At 46.7% G+C, this 26,223-nt stretch overlaps 1 protein-coding gene across 1 annotated transcript; it reads right to left on the bottom strand.

The window, feature by feature from the left end:
* Positions 1–13,891: 13,891 nt before the first annotated feature.
* On the bottom strand, positions 13,892–24,496 carry LOC123765077 (transcription factor SOX-2). The gene is made up of 5 exons (XM_045753510.2): positions 24,022–24,496; positions 23,187–23,440; positions 22,841–23,087; positions 22,492–22,686; positions 13,892–15,482 (listed from the first exon to the last, which is right to left on the bottom strand). Exons 1-5 carry the CDS (start codon positions 24,023–24,025, stop codon positions 14,812–14,814), a joined length of 1,371 nt encoding a protein of 456 aa, XP_045609466.1. The 5' UTR covers positions 24,026–24,496; the 3' UTR covers positions 13,892–14,811.
* Between the last annotated feature and the right edge of the window lie 1,727 nt (positions 24,497–26,223).

The following is a 26,223-nucleotide window of genomic DNA, read 5'->3' as shown; positions in this document are numbered from 1 at the left end:
CTGCTATTGATTAGTACCTACGGGCTCACCATAGCCCGTGCTACTTGGAACTGGTTGTTCCAAGTAGCGAATCTTTAACAACAACAACAACATGCTATTGATTGAAGGGTTATTGATTGTCCCATACGTGGCAGCTCCTATTTATATCCTCCCCAAACTCATTCATATATATATATATTCGTCTAACCTACGCTTGAAACAACCATGGAATCCTTCTGTCTATTATGGTATCCGGTAATTGGTTTCTCAAATCGACAACAATGTTATCGAACCCGTATATAGGTCTTTTCTAAATCTAAACCTATCCAATATATATATAAATATATCCATTTGTTTATATCCATTGTTTCGTGTTCGATTACGTGTTGATATATTAATATATAAACCTTATAAATATCCCCTGTGTTATGCCCAGCCTTCTACTGCTTCACTTTAATCATGTCACCTCCTAACTTTTCGGTTTTCTAGAGAATATAAGTTATGCTTTTTAAATCTCGCTTCATATGGAAGTGAGATTTAAAGTAGTAAAGAAGTAAAGCTTTTCAGAAGAAGTATATTGTTTTGTTGTTAAAGATTCGCTACCCAGAACAGAACCCAGAACAAGTCTACCCTGGGACTTGACTTGGGTCCCAGTTCTGCTGTTCTGAAGGTTTCACAGTCTACGAAACTCCGGAAGACCGCGTCAGGCGGTCACGCGAGCTTCAAGTTCTCTGGGACAGAACACCTGCAGATCCCCGGCAGGTCAGTATACCCAAGCATTACGGATCTCTGGTGACCACTGTATCTTGGGGACCAGCTCGGCATGCTGAGCACTGCTGATGTTGGATCATCAGGAGCCTGATTACAGGGAATCGCGGGCTTCGTTGAAGAGCTTATTGTTCGTAGTATTTATTAAGTAAAACGAGATTGAAAGGTATCACTAAGTCGGGGTAAGCACTAGGAATCTCTCTCTCTCTCTCTCTCTCTCTCTCTCTCTCTCTCTCTCTCTCTCTCTCTCTCTCTCTCTCTCTCTCTCTCTCTCTCTCTCTCTCTCTCTCTCTCTCTCCACCCCTCTCAGGCATCCTCCACGTATTCCCTTCCATCCTCGCAGCCGTCTTTTCCTGATCCTTGGGGCCGAGTCTTGCCTTTCCTTTGGAATGCTGTCTTCCCTTTCTTCGTTGCTATATCTATCCCCCCTTTCCTAGCAACCATGTCTATCCCTCCCCTCCTGACCGTGTCCCCCCCCCCTCCCCTCGCCACTATGTAATGACGGACTTGATGTGCCAAAACCATTAATAACGGGCAAATAATTCCCCGATCCTCTTAAGATCCGGAACGTATGCTCCGAGGGGGAGACAATCCAGGAAGGGTTCGGTCTCCCTCTCCGTCGGAATACATCGTTCGCGGCATATTTATCCCCCCCCCTACCTACCTTGTTCATCAAGAGAGCGTGTGGAGTAGAGTGATTACACTGAACAAACCTCTTAATATCGTGATGGAGTAAATATATATATGTAGCCTGCGGCTACCAACGGGAGGAAATCCCGTTGGTTGGCCCAAAAAAAAACTGTCCAAAACCAGAGTCGCGCTGAGCGAATGAGCGGCGGGCCAGGGAGGCCATTAAGAGACAAAGTGAGTATTATCGCGAGCACTATTACCCGCACTGTGTCATCTATAAACACAATCCACATGCCATTTGTAAAGAAGGAAGCGACTTCATCTCCCCTTACTTGTCCCCCCCCCCTCTTTCTCGTTTTTTTTTCAGAGTGGAGTTCTGTGTTTTGGGAGAGAACAGAGACGGGGTGAGGGGTGAGGGGTGGGGGGGGAGGGGGTGGGGGGGGGTGGATGGAAGAAGGCCTTTATCTCTTGTTGTAAATGATCTTTGTCATATTGATCGAGTTATGGCATCTGTGTTGACGTGTGGAAGTGTAGTGGCTTGCGTACACACACACACACACACAAACACTACGAGACGCTACTGTGTGTGTGTGTGTGTGTGTGTGTGTGTGTGTGTGTGTGTGTGTGTGTGTGTGTGTGTGTGTGTGTGTGTGTGTGTTGGAGAGACGGTTATAGCTGACTGGTTCAATTGACTATCATGCCCCACATGTTGACTGAATTGAACAAATTATTTATCTTAACAATTCCGCAAAAGTATCCTGTCTCCGAACTGGGGTACGAGTCGACAGTGCAATTTTCTTTTTTGCATAAAATGCAGAGCGAGTTATTGAAACTAAATATAGTATGAATGTACTCATATGTACCGACGTGTACATGTACTCAAGCATCTACAGTGAGTGGACTCCTAGCAAGAATATTGCTCTCTCTTCATTTGCTTAGATGTGATCATGTTCATCCAATGTCAGATAATTTTGGCTTCACCCACAATCTTCACATAGGGGTACCACCTCTGGTGCAAGTGTAGGGACACATAGCCTCGGAGAAGAAAATAAAGTGTGCTCAGAGAAGACCTTGTGGGTCCTCACTGAACACTTTGATATTTTCTTCTCCTACCACCCCTATTCATTTAGTATGTGTGTATATATATCTAACTTTATCTTCACACACACACACACACACACACACACACACACACACACACACATATATATATTTATATATATATATATATATATATATATATATATATATATATATATATATATATATATATATATATATATATATTGTTATTCTGCGCTCATGTCAAGGATTTATTCATTATATTATCGGTTCCCGAACTCAGGTATCTGTCGGAACTCTTTGGCTCTACCTTTCTACTTCGTGAGTGAACTTTTGCTATTTATGTGAGGTCTCCTATTTACAAATGGGAACTGTATATAAGGAAGACATTATATAAATAGTGCAAGTCCAGCAACGGAAGGAAGATGGAACGTCTCTGTCTCAGCTAGTCACACATTCCTTAGCAAAATCGAGTTCTTGAAATCACGGAATTAGTTAATAATTAGTTATTTGACACGCATATAGGGCCTCTAGTAAAGGTATTCTTAGAATAATAGAACACTCTAGTCTTCTTCATATTAGAAATTGCGTTCTAGCATGATTCTTAAGTGAAGTGTTTACGGAAATAAGCACAGTGATTCACAGTCTAAAGTTTCCACATGAGTACAATGAGTACAATTAATGAGTTTCCACATTAATGAGTACGTTTGCAACCATCAAAGAACTTGTATAAGTTCTTTGTTGGTTGGTTGGTTCTTTGTTCGATGACATACAGTCTGCCATCGCTTATCTAATACGATCTTCGACACAATGAACCACTCACTTTCGTCCACAAAATACACGAAATACAACACATCAAACACCGTACACAAATACAGTTATAAACATCACTGTATGTCACGTTATCTTTTCAAATAACCTAACAACGCCATGTATGGGCCCTAGGAATCGTTGATTCTATTCTGGATTGGCGAAGATTAAGCCATCACAAGAGGTGGCACGGGCATGAGTAACCCGTAGGTGGTAAATGTTTGGAGTGAATGTGATCTTTGATCGTGAAAGGTCGTGAATATACTGTGTGCTGAGCGCACATTTAAACTGTCAGTTCTATGTGGCTGCTATCTCGAGGGGGGGGGGGGAAGGATACTGCTTGATTCATGAGGATGTCCAGCTGCTGGGAACACCTTTTTTTATATTTTTACCAGAAGAGTAGCAGTACTGATGACTTCACGGTGGTGACTGCAGCAGTACTGATGACTTCACAGTGGTGACTGCAAGATTCAGCGACTCTCAGAGCTCTTCTAAAGTCGTTGGTTGCTTCTGGGTCTGGATTAGTACTCGCCCAATACACAGAGGACAAGGAGACCGGTCCAGCCTACACGTTCTGGCGAGGATAAAAACTGGTATAAGGCCAATGACTGTTTACATCGTTCCGGAAGCTGTGTAGGAGATTTGTGTGGGGCTTAGGTCCCTAGGGACACGGAATAGCTCGGGATATGGATTACCCCTCGATGGGTACGAACAGTTTGGGTGTCAATATGTGGCGAGAATGGATTTTTGGGTGGTCGATACCTTCAACAATAGCCTCGATGAAGCACCAGCATTCAGTTGTGTTGGGAGTGAGAATAACTTCTTTATTAAACACACACATTATATATATATATATATATATATATATATATATATATATATATATATATATATATATATATATATATAATCTGTTTATATGTTTTAGGACGACGCATAACCTGAAGTACATACGAAAATATGTATGAAGTGTAATTGCTAGGAGACCGCAGGAGACAGCGAGTGCAAGTTCAGTAGTTCCTGGTTACATAAGGCGTGTATGACAGGTGTGTGAGGTGTGTATGACAGGTGTGAGGCGCAAATGACTATATCACACTCAACAATACCAAGCAATGTTGTTGATAGATAATAACCCAACTCACTTCTCCTCACGAGGCTACTCTTACTGTCTTAAACTAAGCCAGAATGAAATATTAAACCAGAGTAATAACGAAGCGTTTTAGACCATGCTGTTAATAGCGACGACTGAGAGAGTTTATATATAATCGTTCCGCGTAGGTCGTAACAATGAAATGTTATTGCACTGTGGTCGTAAGCACAGCTGAGAGAGAGAGAGAGAGAGAGAGAGGGGGGAGAGAGAGTGAGGGAGGGGGAAGAGAGTGAAGGAAGGGGTGGGGGGGGGGGATTATGAGTGAGTAGCGAGTGAGTGGGTCAGCACTTGCTGATCATTGTGGGGACACTGAAGCCATTGGAGGAGCACCGATATGTTGGCTTTGAAAAGCGGAACTCAACCCCTTCCCCCCACGAGGTTGCCGCTTGTCTCTTTGCAACATTGTCTGTAATGGTAGTGAAATGGGGCGGAATGATTGGTGTGATCCCCTACTGGAACACTTTGGGTGGTGAGGGGAGGGAGGACGTTGTGCGTTGAGACGACTCGGAGGGGTAGATGAGATTTCATTTCAAATTACGTCCAAATTTGGCCATAGTGCGCATACGAGCCAAAAGTGACGTTATTTTTAAGAGGACGGGTTGTACTCATGGCTTGCGAAGCCCCCTCTTCTAACCCAAGGAATAGTAAACAGTGTTTTATCCTCCCGGAATGTGTCCTGGGGTCGTATGCAGCTGTAGGGATAAATGCTATCTGATAATCCGATGGCAGATAGGATAAATCCTATTGTTTTCAACTCTTTCTGTTTAACTCTTAAACGGAAACAGGAAGATTTAATTCTTCCTGTTTCAGAGGTTTTGTTGAAATGTGAACACGTAACCAGAAGGTTAGATGAGTGTCATGTTGATCTACCACCAATGACCTCGTTATCACGTTGCATAATTATCAACTAGTGTGAGGGTATTGTGGCAGGCCTGACCAAGGGGGCAGCTCAACCAGGAGGTGGAACACTTATAGCGGCGAACAACAGTGGACATTTCTAGCAACAGTAACGACAGGCGAAGAGTCACAATAACGTGGCTGATGTATGTTGACCAGACGACTTATTAGAAAGTGAAGGGACGATGACGTTTCGGTCCGTCCTCATCGACTTGAGAATGGTCCAGGACGGACCGAAACGTCGTCGTCTCTTCACTTTTCTAGTGTGTGGTCTGGTCAACAGTAACGACAAATCGAAATAGACAAATTCTTTTGTTTGTGTGTGATATAGAAAGAGAGAGTTCTAGCTCTCGGTCGCCAACTTTCTAATGCCTTATCTCGTCTCTCTTTTATAGCAGAGGATCGAGTGGGCCTCTGCCACTTTCACTTCAGCTTATATAGTTTTTCCGCCGCAACATTTTTTCCTTACTTGTCTCTGCCTCATTTATGCTTCCATTTGCAAACTGCGACTCTCGTTACGTTTCCAATAATTTGTAATAAACTGTCTGTCCACTTCGTCTTTACCCCTCACGTTTTCCCCTCACGTTTTTACCTCACATCTTTACCTCACGTCTTCACATAATATCCCCCCTCCCGCCTCCTCTGGGTTTTTTTCATCTCGTGTTAGATTGAGCAACTTTTTACCTGTCTTGATAGCTCACTTCTCTTATTTCTGGTACCAATCTTGTGGCAAATCGATTTTTTTTGTGTGTGCTTCACAAGGTGTGGGTTTCATGCTGGCGCTACACAATTACAATTAACGAATGCTGCGCGAAGCGTAGCGAGTCATTCCTTCTTTTATGTCCCTCAAGACCATTCATATATATTTGCCAGCATTGCGTCATTCATGTTTATCTTTAGGTCTGTTAACTTTTCATTTAGCGTGTTGCTGCCTCCTTTTCAAGCTGTATTGTCCTTTTTAAGGCTCTTCTTCTTTCTCCATTCTCGTTACTGTGTATGTGGCGGGATTGAATTCCAATAGCCATCTGTTTTAGAGTTTTTTATGGCGTCTGAAGATCATTCACTTGTAATCTGCAGTCATCCTCATTGCTGCCTCAGATACGTCATTTTATCTAACATGGGAAGAGTTGGGGTCCAGTTATGGAGCCTTACACCTGCTGCTGCTCTCAGATGCCTGCTTCTCCATCTTGTGTACTATTTACATATTGTGTGTGTGTGTGTGTGTGTGTGTGTGTGTGTGTGTGTGTGTGTGTGTGTGTATACTCACCTAATTGTGCTTGCGGGGGGTAGAGCTCTGGCTCTTTGGTCCCGCCTCTCAACTGTCAATCAACTGGTGTACAGATTCCTGAGCCTACTGGGCTGTATCATATCTACATTTGAAACTATGTATGGAGTGAGCCTCCACCACATCACTGCCTAGTGCATTCCACTTGTTAACTACTCGGTGTGTGTGTGTGTGTGTGTGTGTACTCACCTAGTTGTACTCACCTAGTTGTGTCTGCAGGATCGAGCATTGACTCTTGGATCCCGCCTTTCGAGCATCGGTTGTTTACAGCAATGACTCCTGTCCCATTTCCCTATCATACCTGGTTTTAAAATTATGAATAGTATTTGCTTCCACAACCTGTTCCTGAAGTGCATTCCATTTCCCCACTACTCTCACGCTAAAAGAAAACTTCCTAACATCTCTGTGACTCATCTGAGTTTCAAGCTTCCATCCATGTTCTCTCGTTCTGTTACTATTCCGTGTGAACATTTCGTCTATGTCCACTCTGTCAATTCCTCTGAGTATCTTATACGTTCCTATCATGTCCCCCCTCTCCCTTCTTCTTTCTAGTGTCGTAAGGCACAGTTCCCTCAGGCGCTCTTCATACCCCATCCCTCGTAGCTCTGGGACGAGTCTCGTTGCAAACCTCTGAACCTTTTCCAGTTTCATTATATGCTTCTTCAGATGGGGACTCCATGATGAGGCGGCATACTCTAAGACTGGCCTTACGTAGGCAGTGTAAAGCGCCCTAAATGCCTCCTTACTTAGGTTTCTGAATGATGTTCTAACTTTTGCCAGTGTAGAGTACGCTGCTGTCGTTATCCTATTAATATGTGCCTCAGGAGATAGATTAGGTGTTACGTCCACCCCCAGGTCTCTTTCACGCGTCGTTACAGGTAGGCTGTTCCCCTTCATTGTGTACTGTCCCTTTGGTCTCCTATCTCCTAATCCCATTTCCATAACTTTACATTTGCTCGTGTTGAATTCTAGTAGCCATTTCTCTGACCATCTCTGCAATCTGTTCAGGTCCTCTTGGAGGATCCTGCAATCCTCATCTGTCACAACTCTTCTCATCAACTTTGCATCATCCGCAAACATCGACATGTAGGACTCTACGCCTGTAAACATGTCGTTAACATATACAAGAAATAGAATTGGTCCCAGCACCGATCCTTGTGGTACTCCACTTGTTACTGTTCGCCAGTCCGACTTCTCGCCCCTTACCGTAACTCTTTGGCTCCTTCCTGTTAGGTAGTTCCTTATCCATTCTAGGACCTTTCCCCCCACCCCCGCCTGCCTCTCGAGCTTGAACAGCAGTCTCATGTGCGGTACTGTATCAAAGACTTTTTGGCAGTCCAGAAATATGCAGTCTGCCCAACCATCTCTGTCCTGTCTTATCCTCGTTATTTTATCATAGAATTCCAGAAGGTTTGTTAGGCACGATTTCCCTGTCCAGAACCCATGTTGATGTTTGTTCACAAACCTAATGTTCTCCAGGTGTGCAACCAGTCGTAGCCTAATTATTCTTTCCAGTATTTTACAGGGGATGCTTGTCAGTGATACAGGTCTGTAGTTAAGTGCCTCCTCCCTATCTCCTTTCTTGAAGATCGGCACGACATTTGCCTTCTTCCAGCAACTGGGCAATTCTCCTGACATAAGTGACTCATTAAAGATCATTGCCAGAGGCACGCTGAGGGCCTGTGCTGCTTCTTTTAGTATCCACGGTGATACTTTGTCTGGTCCAACTGCTTTAGTTGCATCTAGAGTTGTCAACTGTTTCATTACCTCCTCTGCTGTCACCTCTATATCTGATAGTCTTTCATCTAGGGTAACCCCTTCCAACAATGGGAGCTGCTCAGGCTCGGTAGTGAACACTCCATGGAAACTGGCATTCAGTGCCTCGCAGATTTCCTTGTCACTTTCAGTATATGCCCCCTCTGTCTTCCTTAGTCTTGTCACTTGGTCGTTCACCGACATTTTTCTTCTTATATGACTGTGTAGTAACTTAGGTTGTTTTTTCGCTTTGATTGCAATATCGTTCTCATAGTCCCTTTCCGATGTTCGTCTTATGTTAATGTAATCGTTCCTAGCTCTGTTGTATCTGCTTCTGTTGTCCTCTGTTCTTTGTCTTCTGTACTTCCTCCACTCCCGCCTGCTGGCCATTTTTGCTTCCTGACACTGTCTATTAAACCATGGGTTATTATATTCCTTCTTATTTTTTCCCTTTACCGTTGGTATAAATCTCTCTTCGTCCTCCTGGCATTTCTGTATGACTAGGTCCATCATATCTTGGACTGTTTTTCCTCTAATTTCTTCCTCCCACTGCACTTCACCCAGATAGTCCCTTATCCTCATATAGTCCCCTTTCCTGTAGTCAGCTCTCCTTTCCCAGATCTCTTGTCCCATGGTCATAAGTTTGAATTCCATCATGTAGTCAAAGACTAGGACACAATGGTCACTGGCCCCTAGAGGTATTTCATGCTCTAAATTCTCGATATCTTCTACGTTCTGGGTGAAAATCAGGTCTAATAGGCTCGGTGCATCTCCTCCTCTTTCCCTTGTGTCTTCCTTCACATGTTGTGTCAGGAAATTCCTGTCTATAACATCTACTAATTTTGCTCCCCACGTTTCGTCCCCTCCATGGGGATTCCTTGATTCCCAATTTATCTCTCCATGATTTAGGTCCCCCATGATCAGCAGCTTCGCTCTCATTCTGTGGGCTAGTGTTGCTGCCTTCTGCAGTTCATCTATACATGCTTTGTTGTTGTCATCATACTCCTGCCTGGGTCTTCTACTGTTTGGTGGGGGATTGTAGATTACCAAGATCACAGTCTTCCTCCCATCTACTGTCAGAGTTCCATGTATGAAGCTTGTGCACTCATTGGTAACTCGATTTCCCAGGTCTTCAAACTTCCATTTCCGCTTTATTAGGAGTGCTACTCCCCCTCCCTGTCTCTGTGTCCTCTCTTTTCGTATCACCTGGTACCCTTCAGGAAAGATTGCATCTGAGATCATGTCATTAATTTTAGTTTCCACAATTGCAACTATGTCAGGATCTGCTTCACTCACTCTTTCTTTTATCTCTTCTGCTTTATTAGATACCCCATCAGCATTGGTGTACCAAACCTTGAAATTCTTCATGGAAACTCTTGTACCAGAGTTCTCCCTTTCTCTGGGGGTCTGGGGGGATCTGGGGGATGTCTGGGGGGTGACTGGGGGCAGAGGGGATCTGGGGGGTGTCTGGGGGATGACTGGGGGCGGGGAGGGCCGACCGTCGTCTCTGTGAACATAGAGATCAACAGCATCCACCGGAGCACACTCGTCACTTTCGCTCCATCACCTTGACAACACGACAATTTACCGGCGTTAACCTCCTTCGTCAAGCTCATCCTTCCGACTCTCTCTCATCCCTGTGTCTGTGAACTCCACAAGCCTCTTCTTCTATCGACGTAGTGTGTGTGTGTATGTGCTTCGCTTCGAACATTCGTCCATTGTGGACGCAAACACGGGATAATGGCCGGACACGACGTGTGTGACCACCAGGGGGCAACACAGGAGCTGTCGATAACACTGTAAATAGTTGATAATGGCGTAGCGTTTGCCGAGACACTGAAATATTGAGTGCGCTGTCCGTAGACTTGTCAGGCTTCCGGAGGTGACCATAACCCGTTCTCTGTATGACTAACCATCCTGTGTGATGGGGATTTTTTTAGCATCACCTAGTTAGCTTTTTTTTGACACACTGTACTTCACTTCATATAGTGTAGGGTAGCTGCACTAATGCAGATGTACCTCATCTATTAATATCTATTAATAAAATAAACACAACCCATTGTTTCGTCAGATAATAAATACAGGACGGTTCTCATCGCGGAAATGGTCTAAGTTGTAATGACATTTCTGACTATCCATTGGTCATTACTAGTATAAGTTATAAAAGTAGTGACAATCATAATAAAACAATAAATAATTTTAATCAATTTGTATATTATAACAGCAATGTTGATAATATGGAATACATAATAATGTTAACACGTGACTAACTGTTGAGTCTAAACGAGGCACAGTGGGATTGTTCCTTGATAATAATACTAATTGTAACAATAATACCAATAATTCTACTGCTACTTATATTGGTACTGGTACTGGTACTACTGGTACTATTACTACTACTGTTACTACTGCTCCTGCTACTACTAATGCCACTAACAATAATATTAATACTGAAATTATAAGAGTAGAACAATAGGCCGCAAGCGCCTACCAAACACATGCTTCCCCCTGCTCAAACTACGTCATTTATTCATCCTAATTCATCCTAAAATTCATCCTAAAATATTATGGTATATATTTTGGCTTAAGATTGCTAAGTTATAACATGCACTCCCGCCAACAATTCACACACACATGTAGTATACAAATGTTTCATACCTAATAATTTATCCTGTAAATATTCGTTCATCCTCAAACTGCTTCAGATAAAGGTGAGGAAACTGTGCAGTTCAGCACCTGTTTCTTTAAGCACCTGTTTGCACCTGTTTATTAAGCTGTGTTACCAGCAGGTGATGTGTTCAGAAAACAATGAATAATAATTATTATTATTATTAATGTGTTTCTTTAGGTGGTGACGGGGAGGGGCCTCCATGATGGGGCTGCATACTCTAAAACTGGTCTCACGTAGGTAGTGTACAGCGCTCTGAATGACTCATTATTATGTTTCTGAATGACGTTTTATCTTTTGCTATCATAGAGTACGCTGCTGCTGTTATACGATTTGTATGTGCCTCAGGAGTTAGATTTGGTATTACGTTCACTCCCAGGTCCCTGTCTCGAATCCTTACACGAAGGTAGTTTCCCTTTACCGTGTACTGGCCCTTTGGTCTCCTATCACATAATCTCATTTCCATACCTTTACACTTGCTCGTGTTGAACTCCAGTAGCCATTTCTCTGACCATCTCTGCAGCTTGTTCAAACCCTCTAGGAGTATCCAGTCTGACTTTTCGCCCCTGACTGTTACTCTCTGGCCCCTGCCTGTTAAGTAATTCTTTATCCAAGCTAGGGCTTGGATAAAGACTTGGATAAAGGACAGCCAAAGACTTTTTGGCTGTCCAGAAATATGCAGTCTGCCCATGCTTCTCTGTCCTGCCTTATTCTTGTTACTTTATCATGGAACTCCAGAAGATTTGTTAGGCATGGTTTCCCTTCTCTGAACCCATGTTGGTGTTGGTTTACATACCTAATGTTCTCTAGGTGTGTAACCAGTCTTGACCTGATTATTCTTTAAAGTACTTTACAGGAGAGGCTTGTCAGTGATACTGGTCTGTAGTTAAGTGCCTCTTCCCTCTCTCTCTTTTTTTTTATAATTGGTATCACATTTGCCTTCTTCCAGCAACTGGGCAACTCTCCCAGTTGTGTGTGTGTGTGTGTGTGTGTGTGTGTGTTGTGTGTGTGTGTTGTGTGTGTGTGTTGTGTGTGTGTGTTGTGTGTGTGTGTGTGTGTATGTGTGTGTGTGTGTGTGTGTGTGTGTGTGTGTGTGTGTGTGTGTGTGTGTGTGTGTGTGTGTGTGTGTGTGTATGTGTGTGTGTTGTGTGTGTGTGTTGTGTGTGTGTGTGTGTGTGTTTGTGTGTGTGTGTGTGTGTGTGTGTGTGTGTGTGTGTGTGTGTGTGTGTGTGTGTGTGTGTAATGCAGGTGATAAAGACCATGAACCACTGATGGTGAAGTGATCAATAGTGGTGTTTTAGAGACAAGCGGCCACACCTCCAGCCTGACACTAGGTGCACGACACTATTCTACTTTCCTATCCACCTGCGTGTTTACCTACCTGACTATCTATTTACCTTACTAATTACCTACCTACCTGTGGAACTACCCACTTTCCTATCTGTAAAGTTTTCTACTTACCTACCTGTACAGTTATCTACTTCTCTGCCTATTGAGAAACTTAATTAGCCATCTGTAAATTAATCTACTTATCTACCTATTAAGCTACCTAGCTACCTACTTACCTACCTCTCAACCTCACAGTGTCGTTCTCTCAGCCCTAGTGTGACCCCTGTCCTTTTGCCATTGTCTAGCCCCACAGCGTGTGAATAGGCATCCTCTCACCATCCATAACCCCCCTCCCCTCCCCTCCCCCCCCCTTCCATCACCAGTCCATGCCTATCCCCCCCATGACCATTACACCCCCCCCCCCCCCGTCACCATCCCCTAGGCCACCACCCCACGCTGTTAACTTACCATAACAATGACTACAATATGAATATGCTCGGCTTCCGGTCTAACAGCTCGGCGTATCCCACACGCGTCAATAAGCCCGGTCACCCGACTCTCTAGAACTACGCTCTTGTTCTTTTATCTATGTATATTTTGTCTATAATACTGAATAACAACATTATACTGGCCGAGTATATTAAATCACATATTTTGTTTTAATGTAATTCTTTGCTTTTGGTGTTTTTCCGGTTTTTTTAAAGTGGGGCAGTTTGGTGAAGAGTTAAAGTGGTAAATGCCATGAAGGTTGAGGTAGTATATGTAGTGTGTGTGTGTGTGTGTGTGTGTGTGTGTGTGTGTGTGTGTGTGTGTGTGTGTGTGTGTGTGTGTGTGTGTGTGTGTGTGTGTGTCCTTGTGTCTCGCGAGGATGCTGTGTCCCCCCCCCCTATCACCCACTGACCCAAACATTTGAGCATCGGCGTAAACACATCTCAGCTGCTCACCGGAAAAATAACTTCCCGTTTTCATTGTGATTTATGGCGGGGTGCGCGCGTTTTTTGTGTGACGCTCAGTCAGACTCCATTAGGGAGGGTTTCCCGTCGTTTAACTGATGGTTTGACTGGTGCTCCTCGAGGGGTAACTGGCAGATTTGTTTGACTGTTAGTACTCGTGGAGTAACTCGCAGATCTGTTTGACTGTTGGTATTCGAGGAGTAACTCGCAGATCTGTTTGACTGTTAGTACTCGTGGAGTAACTCGCAGATCTGTTTGACCATCGTTGTTTAACGAGCTTATGTCAGCATCTTATTGGCATAGATTCCTCGTTTCCCTTAAATACTTTTTTTATTATCTGATATATAAATTATTTCCATTTGGTTAGCAGCGATAAGTTAATTTAATTTTGTTTCTGTTATTTAAGACAAAATAATTTCCGCTATCTTCACCCTTATCTATGTACAGTGAATTTTAATTTAGTTCTGGACAATATTCAGTAAGCTCTTGTGGTGGCTTTAATAGTCCTCCGGAGTTTAACCGACCTTAAACCCACCACAACAACACATCAGCAGTGACTGTGGACATTAGAAACTTAATCAGGAATAAGAGATACAAGGTTGAAGTCATTTTTATTAAGTTTATTGAATATACAGTTACAATAGAGAACCTGGCACTATCTTCTGCGGGTGCCCGACGCCTCGCAGCTGGTTGGCACTACCACAAGTCGTATAGGATGCCGTACAGCTGGCTGGCACCACCACCTGTTGTTCACGCGGCTGGCACCACCACTCGCCGAACAAGAAATTGGCACTCCCATTATGCTATACAGGTGTCAAGTACTACCACCACCACCACCACCACCTGTTGTGAAAGCGGTTGCAACCACCACCTGTTATGCAAGTGGTTGCAACCACCATCTGCCGCTGAGGCATCCGGCACAACCATCTGCCGCGTTGAACACCGTGCGAGCTTAGGAACATTACTGGGCAGAGGGAGCGCTATATTACTGGCTCTCATCACCAACCATGCAACAATATTACATATAACATCAAACAACCAAAAGCAGTCTATATACTGGACTTAGGAACATTCCACTTCCTTCCAAGAGCCTTAAAAATACACATCTGGTGGGCCCTCAGTGGCTCCCGCTGAAGGGGGGGAGAACCGGTTGCTGGCCCAGAGTATGGGGGAGTCCAGACGGGTATTTGGGATGTCCCACAAGGATCCGGATCCGCGGCCTCCACAAACACATCTCCCGTCACGGTCGACACGGGCCGGGGGGGACCCAAACACGCGTCACTGACACTCTTAAATTGTACTGTGGACAGGAACTTGTGAAGCTTCAACCAACAAGATCAACAGTAACACCCAGGCACTTGCATAAATAAGTGAAAGACGTCTAACATGGCAATATTTACATATTTACAAGAGTGCCCCCCCGTGACTAGGTATTTACAGAAGGGGGACGGCTACTATGGCTGGGGCCCGGGTATGACACTTTGGCTTCCCCCCGGACTATACTCGCTTGGTTGTGCGTTTTTTTTTAGAAGATTACTGACAGCGGCCTCCTATAATCGGCTCCCACAGGCGGGTACTGCGCGTTGGTGTAGGTGGCCACCTGTGAGGGCTGCAGGAGGCCGGCCATGGTGGAGGGCACCCCTTGGCTCAGAGCTGCTGCTGAGGGCTGGAAGGCTGACGTGCTGGCAGCCTGACTGTAGTAGTTGCTGAGAGCGGCCGAGCTATACCCACCCATGGCGCCTGGGTGCGGGCTGCTGATTCCAGGGGACGTGCTCTTCATCTCGGTGTCCTTGGGCTCTTGGGCCAGTTTATCCATATACGAAGTGGGTTTCTCCAGGCCGTACTTGTCGGAGAGATACTTGCTGCTGTCCAAGTAGGATTTGGCGGCTTCGTAGCCCCCAACGGCGGCTGCGGCCGCTGCGGCCTTGCTGGTATCGCCGTACTTGTGGTCCGTGGCTCCGACGGCGGATCCGTACATGCTCATGGGGTAGCCTGAAGAGCCGCTCATGTAGCTGGTGTACTTCGAGGCATCGTAGCCGTAGCCGACGGGGCTGGCCTGAGAGACCTGGGTAGTCAACTGCTGTTGAGCGGCGGCGGCGGCAGCAGCTGCGGCGGCCATGTGTGCCGCAGTGATGGACCCGTAGTTGGCCGCAGCGGCGCTGGCGGAGTAGTATGGAGACAGCTGCGACGGGAAACCTGCAGAAGACCAATAGAATACTTAATGCCGCAAGTTTGGTCGGCGTCAGGCCTTGAAGCCGTAGCCTCTTACAGCGGGTTATAAAGAGCCGTCATGCAAAACATCAATGACATATGGACCAAAAAAACGAGAGAAAAAATCAGTGGGAACGTTCGTTTAGCAGGGAGTGTGTGCGCTAGCACGTGACCCTATGGTTGGGGGGGGGGGAGAAATGGGATGAGAGGGATACTATTCATGGGGAAAGGGAGGGGTGGGAATGGGGACGGGGGGCAACACCCATTACTTTCCTCCACCCTTATCTACCCTTCACTCAGGCAGACACAAAGGGAGACACTCACCATCCTCAACAGGCGATTGTCTTACGCTTCAACGTAATTATGGTCGCGCTAATGGAATTAAATAGGATGCCGGAGGCGACGGAACTGGTGACATCCAAGACAAGCTTCTCGACTCACCCTTGCTACCCTCGACGCACTCACCCTCCTAGCCTTGATGCACTCACCCTGCTACCCTCAACGCACTCACCCTCCTAGCCTCGACGCACTCACCCTCCTACCCACGACGCACTCACCCTCCTACCCTCGACGCACTCACCCCTGCTAGCCTTGACGCATTCACCCTGCTAGCCTCGACGCACTCACCCTCCTAGCCTCTACGCACTCACCCTCCTAGCCTCGACGCACTCACCCTCCTACCCTCGACGCACTCACCCTCCTACCCTCGACGCACTCACCCTCCTACCCTCGACCCACTCAATTTGCTACCATTCTCGCTAACCCAACTAAATCAAATCAACTCAAGATAACCCTGCTACCAGTCTGACTCTACCTCTCTTCTCGTTAACATTCCGCTATCCAACTCATCGTGTCTCTCTCATCCCGTTATCCTTCTCGCCTCTCCCCACCCCCCCCACCCTGCAAGGACCTCCACCTACTAACCGCACTACCTTAGTCACTAATTACACTTCTCCCACCCACCCACCACACTGGCTCACCCACCCACCTCAACCACACTCCAAACAATGTAACCGCATTACAAATATTACCTCACCCGCCCAACCGGTTTTTCTCATCTAATAGGTCGCGTTTTTTTTTTTACGATATCATAATCCACTTTAGATATGCTATCTATCAGGAAAAGTATATTCGTTCACTAATGTGTTCGTTTTCTATATGCATTGGGATCGGGTAAGGTTGCTTGGGTTGACTACAGTTCTGGTTAGGATAAATGGTTTGATTTTTAGCTGAGTGGGAAATGAAGATCGAAGCTCCTCCCCCCCCCCCTCTTGCCTTATTGCTCCACCCGGTCGGCCGAGCGGACAGCACACTGGACTTGTGATCCTGTGGTCCCGGGTTCGATCCCGGGCGCCGGCGAGAAACAATGGGCAGAGTTTCTTTCACCCTATGCCCCTGTTACCCAGCAGTAAAATAGGTACCTGGGTGTTAGTCAGCTGTCACGGGCTGCTTCCCGGGGGTGGAGGCCTGGTCGAGGACCGGGCCGCGGGGACACTAAAAAGCCCCGAAATCATCTCAAGATAACCTCAAGATAACCCACTCCACCTCCGAAATCACACCCCACTCAAAACAGTACTATCCACAGTAACTGCAGCATCCACCCACAATCCACTTGTTGTGATCCACACATTACCCTACACCACTTAAGGAATGGGTGGAGAGGGGTCAGTGAGATGGATGGGGGTGGAGTGGGGTCAGGGAGGGGAAGGGGGGGAAGGATGGAGATGGAAACGGGACCTGGTATTCAACAGTTGTTATCTTACATTGATATCCCCTTCAACTCAAAACCAAAATTAGCCCAATATTTATATTATAAAAAAAATCATCTAAACAAATAGATTTAATATAGTATACGATAACCGAATATATTGGAAAATTTATTCTATTCTATAAAATCGGTTGATTATTAGGCGACCGGCGGCCGGTCATCTTGGCGCCAATTGCCTCGTTCACCAGTGGATTACAATCATATTTAATTCAGTAATTTCAAAGAAAACGGGAAGTGCCGGAGGCTTTTTACTAACTCAATTTTGAAAGTGTTTAACTTAATCAAATCTAACCTAATAGGCACTATAGCGGGGAGTCGAGCGTTATAATGTGGGTGTCGTACTGCTCTTAATCCCACCGCGGTAATTACGAAGAGTTAACTACCTAAACGACGAGCAGTTCGTTCCCGCCTTGAGGGGAAGGAGGGGGGGGGGGGAAGACGAGGTCAACGATCTGGTCGTTTAGAGTCGTTATACAGTTATATTATTTAGAGTTAAACGACTTGATATAATGGTTCAAGACGGACCGAAACGTTGTCGTTTCTCCATTTCCTGATGCGTGGTTTGGTCATATATATATGCAGAATAACCACATGTGAAAAATAGAAAATGCTTAACGCGTTTTCGGCTAATTCGCCTTCATCAGAGCAATGTAGAATCATATTCTACTTTGAATCGTGTAGAATCGTGATTCTACTTTGCTCTGATGAAGGCGAATTAGCCGAAAACGCGTTAAGCATTTTCTATTTTTCGCATGTGGTTATTCTGCATACTTGGATCAATGTTTTTGTGATCATTGTTGCATATATATATATTATATATATATATATATATATATATATATATATATATATATATATATATATATATATATATATATATATATATATATATATATATATATATATAAACCAGCTCCCTTTCTGACTCAATTCTCCCCTTCCCCCTTTCCCCAGTTCATCCCTCCCCCTTCCCCTACACTCTTTCCTCCTACCCTATCACTACCACTACTCCACTCCATCCCCCATCCCCACACCAACCACCACCACCACCACTACCACCATTCACACCCTCGGGTACTACAGATAGTCCTTCCTACCTATACCTCTTGTTGGTCCCGGAGATCAATGTCAAAGCGGCCCGGTCTCTGATCAGGCCTTTGTTAAGGGGAGAGAGAGAGAGAGAGAGAGAGAGAGAAAGCGGGGTTAAGATAAGATTCCATCAAGGTGTCAGACGATACAGATAAAGTGATGTACGGAGGAAACTCAAATAATCAAACGAACACAGGAACCAGATAAGGAAGGAACTGCAAGCCAAACTGATCAACCTGGGAAGGAGTGAGGAAGAGGGAGGGAGGGGGAAGGGGGGGTCGAAAAACAAGATTTCCAAAGCGATCCAATTAGCTTAAACTATCTTACGACGTTTCGAGAAAGTTGCCGCGTGAGCCATCAATAACAGACTCAGCGAGAAGCTCGATTATTTAGCTATGCCTTTAGTTGTTCAAGAAGAGCAGAGCAACAAAATAATAGGAGAAAGTTGGAAGGATAAATGAGCAGTTCCAAAGATAGAAAAGTGGTTTGAGAGTAGCCGAAATTAACCCATGATAAGGAATGATATACATACGGCAAAAATATACATAAGGCATACGGCCCAGAATGTCAGCAGTAAAGTGGGTATAATTGAAAGCTAACTTGAGGAGATGAGTCGCTATATTATGATAATCATATAATTAATCATATAATTAAAGGACAGGTAATTGATAAAATAAGAGAGCCAGAGAAAACCAAGTGATAAACTAGCAAAACCTGAAGATAACAAAGATATCCAAGAAGAGGCGAACCAATGATCGAACGATAACCAAGTGATCGAAAGATAGTCCAGTGATTGAGCGAGCGATCGATTAAGCCAGTGTGAGGGTCGGGCTGGATAGCTGGCTGGCAGGCTGGCTGGCTAGCTGGCTGGCTGGCTGGCTGGTTGACAGAGTCGAGAGGAGCTGGTGCCTAGCTGATCGATAGGGCGCCGCTGCCTCATTGTAGCCCCTAATACTCTCAATCATGACCCATTGTTCCTCCAAACGCTGAAATATTCAACGGCAGAACTGTAGCGCCTCGCAAATTGTCTGAACTTGTGTGAATTGAGTGCTGGGGCCAGTCTGGTGGCAGCGCTGGCATCTATCTGCGCTCTCCCTATCTCTATAAATCACAATACAAAGTATATACATATGTATATATATTTGAAACCATGAACCCCACCACGTGTAGGCGTCACGGTAGTCTCAGCACAAACTAAAACACCAAACTACCACGACCGCAACCAAAAAAAGTGGGAACCAAGGCTCCGAGGAGCGACAATGGGCCACAAACTACCACCATTACTCCAGAGCAGTAGAGATGAGAACTACCATTGACCCTCATTGATTTAATTTCCGATGTGACTAAAACCTGCGGATCACAGCCGACAATAACAATTATGATCCCATTGTTGACCCGCACAATAAGGCGTTTATTCGTGGCTTTGTGGCGTCGAGGACCTATAGTCCCTATTCCGTGGGTATGATGCATGGACCTACTGATACTAAAGGGGGGAAATGGGGACATGGAAGTGAGGGGGAGAGAGGGGGAATGGGGAGAGAAGGGGGGGAAATTGGGATCTGCTGGGTAGATGAGTGTGTTTCAGGGGTCCAGCTCGAAGCGTGAGCTGAGGGGGAAGACTGGAGTAGGAGGGGAAGACTGGAGTAGGAGGGGAAGTCTGGAGTAGAAGGGGAAGACTGGAGTAGAAGGGGAAGACTGGAGTAGGAGGGGAAGACTGGAGTAGGAGGGCAAGACTGGAGTAGGAGGGGAAGACTGGAGAAGGGGGTCAGAGGGTCATCCTCTCGATCCCTCACTAACAAAAATTATATTAATGTGAGTTTAATTCTATATCGTAGTGAGTGTGTGAGTGTGAGTGTGTGAGTGTGAGTGTGTGTGTGTGAGTGTGTGTGTGTGTGTGTGTGTGTGTGTGTGTGTGTGTGTGTGTGTGTGTGTGTGTGTGTGTGTGTGTGTGTGTGTGCGAGTGTGTGTGCGAGTGTGTGTGTGTGTGTGTGTGTGTGTGTGTGTGTGTGTGTGTGTGTGTGTGTGTGTGTGTGTGTGTGTGTGTGTGTGTGTGTGAGGGTGTGATTGTGGTGGAGGGGGGGGTGGGTAAGCTATGCAAGCAGGGGGAAAAGGGGGGTTTCTAATACGTGATTTGAGTAAATATCCCGTGAAGTTTTGATCAAGCTCACTGTTGTGTGACGTACATATTACTGAGTTGTTAAAAGTAATGAGTCACTAGCAGGGCGAAAAACTCAATACAAAGTAGCTGATACCTCGATATGTTTAATGCAAACACAAAAGTACACTATTCGTCCGGCGCTACTGAGAAATAAAAAGAAAAAAAAAGCATATATACATTTATCCACTTCAACAAAGGCAATAATAAAAACGGTATCAGTGTAGAATGTGTGATGGTTAATATCAGAGCGGTGAGCTTGGCAGTCTATACCACAGTTCAGAGTGGCTTTGTAACCCCACAAAGAGAACATAATGGGCTCGCACCGGCCATAAGAGAGGTACGTATAAATCTGATCACCAGACACAAGCCCTGCATGTAATGGAACGATCTAATGGCCTCCAACAACGGGGCATCCACACGCAACAAGCGGCTCCGCATAAATAGTTGATCCGTTCAAAACCAAAGGCCACTTTATACATTTTCCAGACCAGTAGTTGCACAAGTAGTGAGCCACTATCTCCGCCCTTCCGTCTCTACCCCCAGGGTTCGCGGTAATTGAATCGCCATTATCCAACACCAACAGCGTTATGCCACAATAGAGACACACACGGGAACGTGAATTTACAATCAGGGAGAAACACGAAGGTGGTGGGTGAATATGTGATCGATATCGTGAACTCTCGCGCCTCGGAGACCGTGTCCCAGTACACTCTCTCTCCCCCCCCCCCCCCACCACCACCTCCCCAGCACCCAAACGCCTCACTCTATACCCCCGTATCTATACTCTAGCACCCCAGGCTCTTCCATCATTCCTGTGCTTCCTGTTTCTCCTTCGCAATACTTCATTATCCAATCTACACTCCTTATTTACTCCTGTTTAACGTTTAAAAACAAACTCATCCAGGATACATATCCTCGTCCCACGCTCCAGTGAGAGGCAAGAGGAGGAGGAGGATAGGGGGGAAGGAAGGCTGGAAGAGCAGGCGGCCGGCCAGCCGGCTGAGTTCGTACGCCGGCGTCCCGTAGGGTAAATCTGGGAGCCTTTACTACTGGGAGCACAACGCTGTTACATTGTTCGGGATACTCCGTTCTCGAGAAGGAGATATTGGCGCGCTACAAGGCTTGTAAACCGTACTTAAATAACAGGAACTTATTGCTTTTTTGTGCTATATTAGGATGATTTATTTTTACGATTTTGTGGCGTTAAATATATGAAAAGTTGTTATATTTAAGGAGTCAGGGATGGGAAGTTTGATGCCAAACACGGCCTCTCCCTCTCTCCCACGCTCTCTCTCTCTCTCTATCTCTCTCTCTCTCTCTCTTACACATATCTACACGACCGTATCTTATTTAACGAAAGCAATATCTAAGTTAAACTAATATTTACTATAATTTAAATGCAAATGCAAATATATAAATTAGAAAAACTAATGTATAAATTTGTTTCAAATCGTTAGATGTTACAATTTAAATTCTGTGCTATACTTCCTCATATTTAACAACATATACACGCATAGATCTTTGAATAATTGTAAACTCGATATATATATATATATATATATATATATATATATATATATATATACATATATATCAACCCATTATATACCGATCTCGAGAGGTAAAGGAACTCAATCCCTAGCAAGGTTTAGGTGTGTAATGCGTTGAATTTTGACGTTTTGCATCTATTCTTGATATACAATATGTATATAATGCTAAAAAAAAACCCGCAAGTTTTGATAAACTTCCGCTACTGGACGACGGTTTAACCCATGACTGACGGTACAGTTGAGTGCACGTTTCCACGAAACCCTCAAATATTACCCGTTAAATAAAGTGATGATGTGGTAAATCTCTTGATAATTAAGAGCGTCCACAGCTCAACCCCTCCACTTCCCGTCCTCCCCAGGGAGACAGCCCTCCTCACTCCACATACACACACACACACACACACACACACACACACAACGTGAGCTCACCTCCTCGGAGGGGATCCATGGAGACGGCGGGGTAGGGAATGCTGTAGGGGTAGCCGTCCTTCTTCAGGGTCTTGGGCTTCCTGCGGGGGCGGTACTTGTAGTCGGGGTGATCCTTCATGTGCTGGGCCCGGAGCCGCTTGGCTTCGTCGATGAAAGGACGCTTCTCAGCCTCCGTCAGCGTCTTCCACTCGGCTCCTGGTGAAGAATCGTGACGTGAATATCAAGAGAACTCGTCATAATTTAAAAATTCTGTAAAGCAATCATTAAAAAAATCCCACTAAAGCGGCATTGCAATAAAAATATATGGAATTATAGTATTAAACTCAAATTATTTACGTGTGGTACCCACCAAGGCGTTTGGAGATCTCGGAGTTGTGCATCTTGGGGTTCTCCTGCGCTATCTTGCGGCGCTGCATGCGAGACCACACCATGAAGGCGTTCATGGGACGCTTCACGTGGTCATCTTTACCGTTCTCCTTCTTCTGGGCTGACCCGCTGGGGGAGCAGCCAGACGCTGTGGAATCGGCGGGAGAGGGCGTGGGCACGGGCGTCACCAGGGCTGCCTGGCGGAGGTGGGCGTGACTCGTAGTCAGAGTCTGCGGCAGAAGGAAGGAGTTAGCCCAGAAGGGCGACAATATGAATGCTATTATTTATTAGAAATATAGAATTGAATGAAACTTTGATGTTATTCTTACCTCCTGAGGGCTGAGGGCCGGCGCGTGGGAAGTGAGGGGTGCCTGCTGGTGGGGGTGGCTGCCCTCCTGCTGTGGCGGGGGCTGCTGAGGCGGCTGCTGCTGCTGGGCATGGGCATTACTGTGATGCGCAGGGGGTATCTGACCCACGCCTGCGCCCACACCCATGCCAGCGCTGCCTCCACCGAAATAGTGCCCCATCATACCACCCATTGTGCTGGCGTAAGACACCGGCATGGACTCCATCATTGTGGGATCTGTCGGGTGAGGGAGAGAGAAAGGTAGCACCATTAGCACTCAGTCCGCAACACTAGGGATGGCCTCCTCTGAGAGCCAGGCCAACTAACACACATATACCATAATACTCTCGTCATTTTTTCCAACTAGTATGCAAATTGGACCTCCGAGGCTGCGCATTGGTTGAACATGCTAGGCTCAGTACGGCCGTTACAAAGGTCTTGCTCCCATAAACTAACTTGAAGGATGAGGTTTATCATCCTAGGGATAACAGACGCTGTTATTGGTCCCTGTGGTAATAACTTTGAGGTTATCTGGAGGTGTGTGGAGGGCCCCAGAGCGCTGGGCCCCTGCCGGTAACAGTACATCAAGTGCGTGCAATAATTAGGGGCCCCCCTTAGTCCTAGAACACGGATAATTGGCACTGAAGAAGAGGCGGGCGGCGGGGCCCCACACTCCGTGCCTGCCACGGCACAAACATTACCACATCCAGTGACACGCACACACACACACACACACACACATCTGCGTGTGATGTACGCGCCACCCACCGCAAGATTAGCATACAAACAACTTAACACAGGCACAACACTAGACGTACACATGGCGGGTGCTGGCGGGGGCGGTTGTGAAGGCTGCTGTTGTGGCCTTCAAGGTTCTCCTCTACTGCTCTGTAGTTGCTGTCTGCGCACACTGCTCGCACTATCACCTTAAGGCTCTGCTCACTTCACCACATCCACTCTACACTGGATAATTACGGGGTAATCACTGCTCGTAAGGCGACACAGAAGCGACAGTGTGTCTAGCGATGCTGGAGGAAGTATGACCAAGGGCCCTGGCTAACAAATATTTTAAACACTGGACATGGAGTACGGTCGGCCTCTGTGACGTCACGTAGTATCCGCCAATAATAATGGGTTCTCAGTAGCCCGCGTGACGTCACGAGCCAGCGAACCAATAACAAAGCGGTAGGATGGTGGGCGGAGCTACCGGCCCCCCTGAGAGGAGGCTCCGCCCACCAACCACCGCGCGCCTTCTGATTGGCCGCCGCCTGACCCAACCGCCAAGATCCCGCCGACACCTCGATCACTCGAGATACATACGATAATACTTTTATTTTTCTTTATTGTAATGGAATATATTGTCTAATACAATCACTTCTTATCCATAGGTCGCATCGCACCAAGGATCCTTCATAATTTGCCTAAACAGTGATGACTCCACCAGGAAAAACGATTTCAGAATATGCTCGAAGCGAAAGCCAAAGCATTAAGTTACCTTCGTATACATTGTACTTGATAAAGGGGTCTGGCTCACCTCCTATTGCTTACTCTTAACTTTAATTTATGATACATGTACTCTGATGGCTGAGTTTTAATAGCCGCTCCAGTGATTCCTAGCACCAGTTAATAGCGTAATGAAATAAGCAAGCTTTAGGTGAATGTAGGCCTGTAGGTAGGTAGCATGGGCCCCTGGGGGGAGGTAGCCAGGGCCCCTGGGGGAAGGTAGCCAGGGCTCCTGAGGGAAGGTAGCCAGGGCCCCCAGGGGAAGGTAGGGAGGGTCCCTGGGGGGAGGTAGCCAGGGCCCCTGAGGGAAGGTAGCCAGAGCCCCTGGGGGGAGGTAGCCAGGGCCCCTGAGGGAAGGTAGCCAGGGCCCCTGGGGGAAGGTAACGAGGGCCCCTGGGGGAAGGTAACGAGGGCCCCTGGGGGAAGGTAGCCAGGGCTCCTGAGGGAAGGTAGCCAGGGCCCCCAGGGGAAGGTAGGGAGGGTCCCTGGGGGGAGGTAGCCAGGGCCCCTGGGGGAAGGTAGCCAGGGTCCCTGGGGGAAGGTGACGAGGGACCCTGGGGGAAGGTACCGAGGGCCCCTGGGGGAAGATAGCGAGGTCCTCTGGGGGATGGTAGGGAGGGTCCCCGGGGGAAGGTAGGGAGGGTCCCTGGGGGAAGGTAGCCAGGGTCCCTGGGGGAAAGTAACGAAGGGGCCCTGGGGGAAGATAGCAAAGGTCTCTGCATGGAGAGAGGAAGCGAGAGTCCCTGGGGGAAGAAAACTGGGGTTCTCTGGGGGTATGCAGCGAGTGCCCCTAGAAGAAGATAGGGAGGATGCATAGGAGAAGAATGCAAGGGTCCCCCCTGGGGGAAGGTGGCGAGAGTCGCTAGGAGTTAGCTAGGGCCTCTGAGAGAAGATAGAGAGCGACCCCTGGGGCAAAGTAGCAAGAGTCCCTGGGGGAAGATAGTGAACTTCACCGGGGGGAAGAAGGTTAGGTTAGGTAATGAGGACCCCGGAGGGAAAGTAGTGTGGGGGCATGTGGGGTAAGGTGGGGCCCCTGTGGGAAGGTAACGAGGGCCCCTGAGCTAGCGGGGCTAGGGGCAGGAGGCAGGAACGGTCTGAATAGGCTAGCATGGGAAAGAATGGGCGGCTATTCACTACACATTCTTTAGCTCGGAACACCTGGAAGCCTGTCCGTAAAGGCCCCACGGCGGTCTCAGATTTACCAGAGGGGAGCCTGGGGCCGCTCCTTGCCAGATAGTCCCCGCGGGGCTCCCTTAAGCTGGGGGAGGACGGACGACTGCCCTGCCGCTAACGCTTATCTGCCTCTAATGCCTCTCTCTGTCCCCAGCTCCTGCACTCTGCTCCACACCACCTCCTGAAGACGCCAGTTGCAGGAAGGACGCGTCTCAGGAACAGAACTTATCACGGGAAGGTGGTGGCGCCCGGCTGGACTCCCGGTGAGAAAGAACCGGGCGGAAGGGCGCCAAAGCGGGATTTTCTCAGCGTTCAATTGTGTTCACCGGCCGGGGGACCCCTGA

This window comes from Procambarus clarkii, chromosome 29 (assembly GCF_040958095.1).
Source record: "Procambarus clarkii isolate CNS0578487 chromosome 29, FALCON_Pclarkii_2.0, whole genome shotgun sequence".
Classification (NCBI taxonomy): domain Eukaryota; kingdom Metazoa; phylum Arthropoda; class Malacostraca; order Decapoda; family Cambaridae; genus Procambarus; species Procambarus clarkii.
Note: the sequence above shows the minus strand (reverse complement) of the source record. Positions and strands in the feature narration are given on the sequence as shown.